This window comes from Gorilla gorilla, chromosome 13 (assembly GCF_029281585.2).
Source record: "Gorilla gorilla gorilla isolate KB3781 chromosome 13, NHGRI_mGorGor1-v2.1_pri, whole genome shotgun sequence".
Classification (NCBI taxonomy): domain Eukaryota; kingdom Metazoa; phylum Chordata; class Mammalia; order Primates; family Hominidae; genus Gorilla; species Gorilla gorilla.
Genome location: NC_073237.2, coordinates 107,104,776 through 107,117,078, shown reverse-complemented (window position 1 = coordinate 107,117,078; position 12,303 = coordinate 107,104,776). Strand labels below are relative to the sequence as shown.

Genomic DNA, 12,303 nt, shown 5'->3' with positions numbered 1-12,303 from the left:
GAATGTCCTATAGCATCCATTTAAAGACCTTACACATGGTAGATGTTAATGTTTATTTTCCACCCATAATTTAATGACATTTCTACTTATTAATTTTTCTTGTTTGGGATATATGTACTAGGCGCTTAGCTATGACTTGCTAATTCATCCAAAGGAAGATACTGAGTGTCTGCTGTCGCCAAGCAGTATTCTAGATTCCAGAGATACAGACATGAAAGAGGTAGCATTCCTTCCTTCATGAAGTTAATATTCTTGTTGAGGGAAGATAAAACAATAAACATGTAAACCAATAAATACAATAATTTTGGGTATAAATAAACGATATATCATTTGGGTATATCATCATGTGATTATAATAAAATGGGAGAATGTGGTGATAGTGGTGGGCTGTTGCTTTGGCTAGGATAACCAAGGATAGCCTTTTAAGAAAGCGACATTTAATAAGTAAATAGACATAAAAAGCTGCAGAGAGAGTAATCCCAGCAGATGGATCTATAAATGCAAAGATCCTGAGACAGAAATGGGTTTGGTCTGTGTGACTGGAACCTCGTAAATGAGGAGCGAGTGGAAAGAGATGAGATCCAAGAAACTAGCACAGCCAGTCATGTGTAGGGCATTATGGATAGCAGTAAGGATTTCAAGTAGGAAGACTTTGGAGGGTTTTAAGCAGGAGAGTGACTTAATGCAAATTGATTTATGCTTGTTTTGTACAAGCTGGACTTTAGGGAAGCAGTGTGGAGGAAGAGGAATTGGTTAAGAGCCTGTTGCAATTGGCAGATAAAAGGTATTGCTCACTTGGCTAGGGTGGTAGCAGTGGAGAAGTGGTTTTACCTGGCTTTTCAGCACCTGAATGGTCTGTAAGAATGGCACTAGCATACAAGTCATTTCAATGTGGACTTTCCAAGGTACAATTGCAAGATGAGAGTTTAGAGTCTGTTGTAGGGTATGGAACTTGTACGTGCACAATACACACTACTTAATGTTAAGGAGAGTACACCAGAGGGAAGGCAGCTTTGGCATTCTCTTGGGTACAGGAAAGTAGCATTGTGGTGATCAGGAGAGTCTAATGAAGCTAAAACTGTCACCCAGGAATGTTAAAAAGAGAACATAAGGAGTATTCTGCTCTGCTTTAGAGCTCTGTATGGTGTTATTATCCTTCTCTAAAAGACAAATGTTGCTCTCAAGAGTGAGTAATGAAAATACTAGAGCACATCATACAATAAATGAAATCATGAAACTTTAGATGTATGCAACATGTGCTGTGACCAGGAAGGAATGGCAGTGTTGAACACCAAACTAGATGGAGTAAAATTGGTATCAGGGTGGAAATAATATAGAACAATAATACTGTGGAGATATCTCAGTTAAATTATATAGTTTCAATAGTCAGGAAAAAAGATTTTTTAATTAATCTGGGTTATTCTTTTAGAAAAAGCGTTAATCTCAAAAAGCCATCCACATACACCCCCATTATAATGAACCCTTAGCTACAAGACTGAGGAAGAATAAACTTTGCATCTGTGGCCACTTTTTCTGACATAGGCTCTGTTAAGATACATAGCATTGAAGGATTTCCTAGCTAACTATGTATTATGTGTGCACCTTAATAGCAGAAATCACAACGTAACTACAGAGATGAACTAAAATTTGATTAGATTCTGGGATACCACGCTGCCTGACCTGAGGGAATAAACAATTTAGGGAAAACAGAAAAAGCAACATAGGCACTCACTTATTTTCTCCCTTGATTCCCACCGCAGGTCTCTGAGATGGGACTGTTTCTGGGATCCTCATTTGAAAAACAAGAAGAGTGAGGCCACCTTGGGCACAGTGCTGTTGTAGAATTGATTTACCTTGACTTGTTTTGGATCTGTGGGATGTCTGGTTCTTTTGTAAAAACACAACTTTGCCAGCCAGACTAGAAACGCTTTCTGTGTTTTTCATCAAAAATCTTGGACACTGTCTCTAGAGGTCTTCTCTGGCAAGGACTGTTTTCCTCTTTAACTTTGGTTCTTGCATTCCATATGTAAGCAAAGTTCAACTAGTTAGGAAAAAGTCATTCTAGAAAAAAAGACTGTAATTGTGAGACCAGATGGTAAGCATTATTCAGCTGATGAGGTTGGGTAGATTTGAGGGAAGGTGTGGTAATATGATCTCGATCTGCAGCTGTGACCTGTTGTTCCAAAACAGCCTCATTCCTCCCTGCCTTTTGCGTCTGCATTCCAGCACCTCTCCCTCCATCTTTGTGGGCACTGGGGTTCTCACAGATTGCTTTGACAGATGCATCAGGGAGGAATAAAGCTTGTTCAAGGAAGAACAACCCACAGATCTGTTTTGAATATCCTCCCCATGTTACTTGTAATATTGGCAAATCAGGGGACAATATAACCACTTTTGTTCAGCATGCTGTGAGACAGTTTCCCATGACACAAATTGCCATGAGCCTATTTAGATGTAATTAAGGCATTTCCATTAGATGTCTTGCAGGTACCTCAAACTAAACACATACTGAACCCAGCTCATCAGCTGTCTTCTTCTCCTTACCTCCCTTACAAAACATCAGTAAACATTTTCTCCTGTGTTTCCTCCTTCAACCAAAGTGAAAATTTAGAAGTCATTCTAGACTTCTCTGTCTCATCCATCTCATGGAGTCCGTCTCCTAAATACTTCTCCAGTCCTTCTATATCTCTTCCCAGTGCTGCTGTCCTGATTCTGGCTTTCATTATCTCTCTTCTGGAATTTGGAAATAGTTTTGCCTTTACTTTATTTTCTTCTTCCACTCTGTCACCAATGTTGTGACTTAAATGAAAATCTGACCAGTAAGGCCAATGAGATTACAATCCCATAGTGGGAGGTGTGGGTGAAGGTCTTTATTTTTTAAAGAAGCTCTGCAGACTATTGTAATGTGTGGCTAGGGTTGAGAATGTATGCTGGACTGGACAAATTTCAAATATCTTAGCCAGATATACAAGACCTTTGTGACCTTGGACATCTTATCTTCTGCTATTTCTGTTTCTGATGTTACAATAAATAACCACACTTCTTCCTTTTTTTTTTTTTTTTTGAGATGGAGTCTTGCTCTGTCACTCAGGCTGGAGTGTGGTGGTGTGAGCTTGGCTCACTGCAACCTCTGCCTCCTGGGTTCAAGTGATTCTCCTGCCTCAGCCTCCCAAGTAGCTGGGACCACAGGTGTGCGCCACCACGCCTGGCTAATTTTTGTATTTTTAGTAGAGATGCGGTTTAACCGTTGTTGGCCAGGCTGGTCTCGAACTCCTGACCTCAGGTGATCCACCCACCTCGGCCTCCCAAAGTGCTAGGATTACAGGCGTGAGCTCCCACACCGGGCCCTTCCTCTTACTTTCATACTGTTGCATACCATTCATCAGTGTTGTGCCTGGGTTTGTGGGATTCTTCTATCAGAAATGTGCTGGAAATATACAAATTACTCAAAGCACTATGACTACTGAGTACTATATTTCATTCCCCATCTTGGTAGGTGATGGCATTGACCCATGAGAACCTCCAAAATGATTTGCTTCCCTATGTTGTCTCTCTATTCCCTCTTGTTATCTTCTTCATACCCAACTGCAAGTCCTAGGAATCTCTATAATCAGGATAGTATTGTCTCAGAGCCTTTTGACATGCCAGCTCTTTCTTGTCCAAAACACATTTTCACATTCTGCCCTTGGAGAATCTATCCTAGGGCTCTGCAACACCAGCATGCCACTCACGTAAGTCATGGTGGTCAGGTAGATGCACAGTTTATAGAGGGCTTTTACAAGTTGTATCTCAGTTTGATCCTCACTGTGCCATGTGGAGGAGGCAGGGAGCTATTATTTCTCCACTTCAGAGGTGCTGAGATGGAGGTGTTTTAACTCTTATCAACCTTTCAGGTGTACGCTGAACTCTCTGTAGATTACATGTTGATGGGGTCCACAATGCACATCTCAAGTCCTGTAACCTGATTGAATTATGGTTAGCTCCTTACTATTAAAGGGGTTTAGGTGTGGTTTATTACTGTTTTCAGAAGCTCAAGGGGAAATCCTTAATTTGAGCAAAATTTATTTCAGAATATCCATTCATTGTGGGTTAGGAACCTCATCCCTTGCAATTTTCCAGCCCCCATTTTTGTCTTCTGTAGTGCATCCTCATCTTTTGGTCAATTTGATCCTTGAGGCCTCTGTGAAATAGAAAGGAGGGGGAGGGGGGCGCAGAATTTCCATATGATTGGTTTTAGATGTTGATTTCGGAGGCCTGTACTGTGAGTCACTGAAATTATTGGATTGAGTCTTGAAGATCCAAACACAGAGTGTTGGGACTGTGTGGTTGGGCCTAATCCTAGTACAAAAACCAGTTCCTTTCAGTGAAGAAGAAAAAGGAGAGGAATCCAGGTTCCTCAATGAAGCATCCATACATAGAAGCTCCTGTGTCAGGCTGTGGTGTTTCCCACTTCCTGCCTTCAGTCTAGCAGGGTTCCTTGCATTTCTTGGTCTAAAAGTAAGGCTTATGGGCTCTTTCTGGAAAGATCTTACACCTTTTAAATTTTAACATGGGAAGAAATTATAAACAACAAATGACAGTATTTGAATTCTCTCACTTTTGAACAAAGTCAAGCAGCTTAAGTATGTGAGAATAAAGATATTCCCTTCTGTTGCCCAGAAGGAGAAAAAGATCATTTAATTTAAAATCTAGCTATTGAGATGCATGTTCCTTGTGTCTAATCAAGTTCTGAATTTGAACTCAATTAGAGCTTTGATAAAAGGAAGGGGAAAGGAAACTTGAAAGAATGCTGTTCCATTCATGAAGGGACTGTGTGTTTTTAGTTTCCAAGTAAATGGCATAATGGGACCATGCATTTTCCATCCAAGCATTTTCCATCCTGAGAATAATTCCCTTCCTGGCTTCTCAATGAATAATGCATTATTTCTGAAACCCAAGAGGCATTCCTTTGATTTTCCTTTATGTTTAGCTTTCTGAGTGATTTTCAAGCAAGGAAATTCAAGGACTTGGAATGAATGCTTTATTAACATTTTTATTGAAGTTCAAATTGCTCCTTGGCTATTATCTCCTGATATTTGAAATATTTTTTTCTCTCCAAGGAAAGTCTAAGGTGTTGTATTTATTAGAAAATGAAGTACCTTGGCCAATCTTCAAAGTGAACAGCAGTTTAAAACCAATACACATTTGTGTTGTAGAACAAAGAGCTTTATGGGGGTGCTTTTCTCCTTTATTTTCATTTCCCTGCTGAAAAGTTTCACAAAAGAAAGCTCAGATTCAAAAGTGGGCTGTTTGGAGACTAAATCTCATTTGTTTACATTTTGTGAAACTAATTCCTTGAGGCTGGACCAAATCCATGACCCCAGTCCAAGCCTGCATCCACCAAAGCCAGCGCCATTTAAATCTGAAGATGCAAATGCCCTTCTGGGATTGCTCCTACTTCCGCTCTGCCTGATTACACATATGTAGCCTGCCTGATTACACATATGGGGCCCATTAGGTGAGGTGTAATGGGACACAGTGGTGCCCACCGCTGTTGGCTCATGTTCTTTCAGTAGAAGATCCCCAGCAGAGTCTGTAGTAACACAGTGGTAGGATTTAATGCTATTTTACAACCTCCATTTTCCTGGGATCCAAATAATGAGTGATTTCAGAAACTAAATGAAATAGAATTAAGCATCTCATCTATATTTTCATTCCTCTTACAGTTATAGTAAAATTGTAATGAGTCAGAATAATTGGGGGAAGAAAGAGAACAAAGTTGATCTAAATTAGTAAAACATCTGAAATAGTAAATTTGGTTTAAAATATTTAATGTTATCATTTTCAAGACATAGAAATGTAATATTTTCTAGAGCTTGAACTCTGGAGGCAGCCTCTAAGAACAGAAACTCTGGGATTTTTCTGCTTTCCAGTACTGTGGCCTTGAGCCAGTTATATAAACTTTCTGGGTCTCAGTTCCTTCATCTGTACAATGGGGATATTAGTTTCTATGTCATATGGCTACTGTGAAAATTCAATAAGTTATTACTGGTAAAGCATATAGGACAGCACTATGTGGGTAGTTGTTGAATAAAAATAAAACATAGATCTTGTCATTGAAAATCACAATTTCCAAACAGGCCCATGCTACTCAGCAGGTAATAATTATTATTGTTATTGTAGATACAGATTGAGTGATTATTTCCTTAACACTTGTTTAATCCATACAACAAACCTTATGAGGTGTAAATATAATCATCTGCATTTTCAGATGGGAAAATTAAGGAAAGAAAGTAGTTTGCCTAAGTTCACCCGGTTTATTACATGTCAAACAAGGATTTGGGCCCAGACAACCTGAATCCAGAAACTATGCCTTAATTAAACATTAAAGGACACTTATCATTCGTGCTTATCTTTTGCCTGAAAATAACACTGCTATTAAAAACCATGTTGTTATGTGAGGTGAAGTGTTTCCTGAATGCAGTTTTTCATATCTCAATTGCTTATCAAACTCTTTGTGTTTTGCTCAAAATAATAATCATCAATGTCTCATAATTACTTGATTTTAGTAACGTCCGAAATAAAATTTTAAGTTGACTATCGTTAAATTTTTTCTGATTTTCTCAGGAAATGAGTATTTCATTTGCGACAATGGTGGCTTCCAACTTCAGTATTTTTATATTGAACTGAAATCATTTCACTTTATGGTCGCATGTTTTATAATATTTTTTCATTCTCTTTTTAAAAATCCTTCTGATCCCTATCCTTGTCCTTGTAGGGGCCTTTATCATCTGCTGGACTCCTGGATTGGTTTTGTTACTTCTAGACGTGTGCTGTCCACAGTGCAACGTGCTGGCCTATGAGAAATTCTTCCTTCTCCTTGCTGAATTCAACTCTGCCATGAACCCCATCATTTACTCCTACCGCGACAAAGAAATGAGCGCCACCTTTAGGCAGATCCTCTGCTGCCAGCGCAGTGAGAACCCCACCGGCCCCACAGAAGGTTCAGACCGCTCGGCTTCCTCCCTCAACCACACCATCTTGGCTGGAGTTCACAGCAATGACCACTCTGTGGTTTAGAACGGAAACTGAGATGAGGAACCAGCCGTCCTCTCTTGGAGGATAAACAGCCTCCCCCTACCCAATTGCCAGGGCAAGGTGGGGTGTGAGAGAGGAGAAAAGTCAACTCATGTACTTAAACACTAACCAATGACAGTATTTGTTCCTGGACCCCACAAGACTTGATATATATTGAAAATTAGCTTATGTGACAACCCTCATCTTGATCCCCATCCCTTCTGAAAGTAGGAAGTGGAACTCTTGCAATGGAATTCAAGAACAGACTCTGGAGTGTCCATTTAGACTACACTAACTAGACTTTTAAAAGATTTTGTGTGGTTTGGTGCAAGTCAGAATAAATTCTGACTAGTTGAATCCACAACTTCATTTATATACAGGCTTCCCTTTTTTATTTTTAAAGGATACGTTTCACTTAATAAACACGTTTATGCCTATCAGCATGTTTGTGATGGATGAGACTATGGACTGCTTTTAAACTACCATAATTCCATTTTTTCCCTTACATAGGAAAACTGTAAGTTGGAATTATCTTTTGTTTAGAAAGCATGCATGTAATGTATGTATGCAGTATGCCTTACTTAAAAAGATTAAAAGGATACTAATGTTAAATCTTCTAGGAAATAGAACCTAGACTTCAAAGCCAGTATTTGTTTAGGTCATGAAGCAAACAATGCTCTAATCACAATATTAACTGTTTAATTAAAATGTTGTAACAAGTATAAAACAGGGAATGTAAGTTTGTTACCAAAGTGATATGTATTCCAAAAAAGTCATAGAAGATGAAGCACTGTAATGTTGTTCCCATATATTTAAAATACCCAAGTACATTCTAATTACCAGTATATCAGAGGAAAATTTTCAGTCTTTGTAAAATAATATACTCATCATAGAAGACTTGAAAAATGCAGTAATGTATAAAAAAGCAAAAATGATTACTGATAATATCACAACCCAGAAGTAACCACCTTTAAAAAGCAACCCCCATGTATGCCTATATGTGTATTGTATACTTTTTTTACATAATTGGAGTCATACTGTAAACAGTTTTATAAGTAGATCTTTTTCATTGCAAAATTGCCACATTTTCTTATGGCATTAAAAATTTTACAAAAACATAATTTTAATGGCTATATTATATTCCATTTAATGGATGCAACTCAGTTTATTTAACTATTCCCATGTTGTTAACTATTTAGGTTGTTTCTAATTTTCATTATTATAAAGTTGCAGAAATTTGGTGTACATAAAACCGTCTCCATATAATTGATTATTAGGATATATTCCCATGAAGGATTCTTTTTTTAAAAAAATGTGAAATGTCATCTTGTACTTACACCTTTCATGAAAAGGGATTTCCTGCTTTTGTACTGCATGGGTGGCAGTTGTGAGGAAAAGCCAGTCAAATGACCTTTTTACAAAAGAAATGCAGTGGTCACTTTAGTTGAGAGTGACTTTTTAATATAACAAGATCAACTAGAAGAATTCAACTGTCTCAAGAATCAAGGTACCCCAATATATCTCACAATTCCAAACTTTGTTTGAGGTACTCGTTATCCAGCTCTTGGTAGCCACACCTGCAATGTAAAATTGAAGAAAATGCAAAGAAACCAAATGTGCCGAGTGAATAAAGGATTGTCATATCAATTAGTGTGGGTCCATCTGTAGCAAATGGGTTGAGTGTGTCAGTATGTGGTTGGTTACTGTGTATTCGCCAGGAATCACCCCGATAGGCTGCCACCCTATTAGGTGATACCTGTTTAATATGTTGTCCAGGTAGACTAGTAGTTGCATCAGTTTGCTGTAACAAGTAACCAGTGAGGTAACACAGTCGTGAAGCAGGTCAGGGGAGGTCAGGAGGATGTCTGAGAGAAAGAAGTCCGGGAGATGAATGGCTGTCTAGGAAGGAGGATGTCAGTGCACGGTTAGTGTTTGAGCAGAGGGCAGACTTGTAAAGTACCTGTAGTGAAAAGAATGTGGGGACCCAATTAGCAGAAAGGTGTTTGCACATACTTTATACAAAATACAGAATACTTTATATTGGAAGTGAAAGAAATGAACGTGGACTTTTACACATGTGCATATTTTTCTGGAGGCTATATGGATTATTTGAAATGAAAAGCATACTAATTGGACTTTAATAAATCATTTTCAATCAGCATTTGGTAATGTGTGGTTCTGGTCAGTGCTATTTCTCTTGTTCGAGAGTCTTCCAGCTTGCATTGCATGGGTGTTTTTCCCACTGTGACCTCCTTTATTTCTCTGTAACAAGGGCTGCTTAACCCTGAGGCGGAGCAACCATGTGCTCCCCCAGCCCACAACTTCTTTTTTTCAATCTGAGTAATAAATCTTGCCAATGTCTGGGAGATGGTAGTTTATGTTCCTTGAGAGGAGACAATTTATTAAGATGGTACTTTACCTCAACAGGATAACTGTTAGAGTGGGTTTCCTTTTGAAAGACTCTGATTTTACAAAAAATTTTGACAACTTTATGAAACACTCTCACTAGTTTATAAAGTCACAGTGGTATTTCTACTTATAGGTTTAATAACCAACAAGATAAAAGTTATATATATATCTTCCAATGATATAACCATTATAACATTTTCAGTATATCACTGAGGTGTTGGAAAAAGAGAAAATATTTATTCAAGTGAATGTCTCAATGAGAATTTGGAAGAGAATTCTGAACCTTTAATTTTAGGTGGCTATGAGATTGTTAGAAATCAAATATCTTTGAACTGGTCTTTACAAATTAGCCACCCCTCACATATTCCTCTTTTTAAATTAGTGAAACCATAATTTTCAAGACCTAAAACCGCAACTAATGTATAATTAATGAATCTTATCAGCCTTCCTTTTCTCCTTCCCAGTTAGCTATTGTTTTAGGTTCCACTGTTCATCTTCCAATTTATTCCAGAATTCTCTCAACTTCCGAAATATTATATACTGCTTCTAGCTCCTTCCCTTAAAATCCAGAGTGTGCACTCATGCTAGGTAAAAACTGTAGAAACACCTCTTTTATCACATCCCTTCGCTATAACAAAGTAAACAGAACATTTTAATGAAAAGAGCTTTTGAAACAAAGTGCTAATTGTTTCATATCAACTGAGCTTCACCTGATTCCAAACCCCATAAGAATTAGGGATTATTTGTGGGTTTAGAATGGTGGTTTGTGAATGAGGTTAGACACTGCATGATAGAAGAGATGTATATAACTAGGAGCCAGGATGTATTGTTAATCTTCCTAAGCAAGGGCTGTTCATGTTCTAGCATTCACCTGCATCTTGTGTAGTCTACACAGCAAATTCTCTAATTCTTCCCTTAATGTTATAAAGCTCATATTCATGGACTATCAACAAATTATTAAATTATAAACTTAAATCATAAATTATTAGCAAATAGTCTATGAATATGAGCTTTATAACTCTGAATATGAACTTTAATGATGTGACATGTAATGACCATTTGAAAATATGCTGAATTTGCAAACTAAGGCACATCAGTCGAATCCACTTAGTTTTGTATGACCTATGAGCTGAGAACAGGTTTTACATTTTTAAATGGTTGGGAAAATATTTTGTGACACATGAAAATTATAAGAAATGCAAATGTCAATGTCCATAAATAAAGTTTTATTGGAATACAACCATCCTTATTAGTTTATTAATTCCCTATGACTGCTTTTGTACCATTAAATACTAGCGCAGAGTGGAGTAGTTGCAACAGAGTCTATAATGGCCCTCAGAGTCTAAGATATTCACTCTCTGGCCCTTTATTGAAAAAATTTTCCAATCCTTGATTTAGAAGATTCCATTTTCAAAAAAAAAAAAAAAGATTCCATTTTCAATCATGCTATCCTCATTTGATTATGGATGTTCATTAGAAGAGGAAGAAAGAGAAATTGGGCACAAGATTCCTTAGTCTAGCTCTAGCCTGCAGAGAGAATTCTCAACCCAATTTTTTATGCTAAAGATAACTTGCATTTTGGAACTTACGGAAAAGCTAACCAAATTTACAGATTTTGTGAATAAATTGCCAACATGATGCCCCATCAGCCCTGAATACTTTTTTATGTGATTCCACAGATAAGGACATTCTCTTTCATAACCTCAATGCAATTATTAAAGTCAAATTAACATTGATGCAGGAACTATCATTTAATTCACAGATCCCATTCAACCTTCATCAATTTGTCCAATAATGTCCATTATAGCAAAATAACCTAGTCCAGGCTGGCTGGCTGTATTATCTCTCTTTGAGTCTTCTTAAATCTTCAACAGTCTCTTAGTTTTTTCTTGACCTTCATGACTTTGTCACTTAAAGATCACAGGTCATTTTTAGAATGTCTCTCAACTTGGCTTGTCTGACATTTTCAATGGTATATATATCATTTATCTTTGACAAAACAAGAGAGAAATTCTGCTGTGTTTCTTCTGACCACATCCCATCAAGCAGTACATCATGTTGATTTGTCCTATTATGTACTTTGATTATGTAGTTAAGGTGATGTCTACTAGGTTTGCCACTGTGAAGAAAACAGATACCTGTTGCACACATACCCTCAATCATTTTTTTTCCTTTGTAATAAGCACCCTGTAGAGAGGTAATTGGGACTATGTGAGTATCCTGTTCCTCATCAAATTTTAATGTCTAGTTTTAGCATCCATTGATATTTCTTGGGTGAATTAATCATTATTCTGATAGTTGCCAAATGATGAATTTCTAATTCTCTTTTCAAAACGTATTAGCATTCTTCTGTGAGAAACTTTTTCTCTCATTTATTCACTCATTTATACCCATATGAACTCATGGGTTCATGTTCTGTTTAATTGCTTATACTGTTACTGTCGCTTTCCAGTTAAATCTTTCCTTTTGAGATAATTGTAGATTCACATGCAGTTCTAAGAAATAATATGGACTGATTCCGTATATCTTTTACCTGGTTTCTCCCAGTGGCCAGTATCTCACAAAACCATAGCATAACATTACAACCAGGAAGTTGACATTGATATAATCAAGGCATAGAACAGTTCCATCACCACAAAGATTCCTCATGTTGCAATTTATAGCTTAATCCAACTCCCTTACCCCCATTCTGACTCCTAGCATTCACTAATCTAGTCCTCATTTCTTCAATTACATTTGATAATTTTCTCATGCTAAAACTCATAAGACTTCTCTGTAACAATGGGTGTGGTGCTGATACTTCCCTAGAGTTAACAGACAGGAAGAGAGAGTCTTTAT

General features: G+C 37.4%; 1 protein-coding gene across 1 annotated transcript in view; it reads left to right on the top strand.

The window, feature by feature from the left end:
* The window catches only part of LPAR1 (lysophosphatidic acid receptor 1), a 165,213-nt gene extending 155,996 nt beyond the window's left edge, over window positions 1-9,217 (top strand). Inside the window, exon 6 of the mRNA XM_031014750.3 lies at window positions 6,758-9,217. Within this exon, the coding sequence (XP_030870610.1) occupies window positions 6,758-7,059 (302 nt within the window). The 3' untranslated portion in view covers window positions 7,060-9,217. The remainder of the gene's footprint in view (window positions 1-6,757) is intronic.
* The last annotated feature ends 3,086 nt before the right edge of the window (window positions 9,218-12,303 follow it).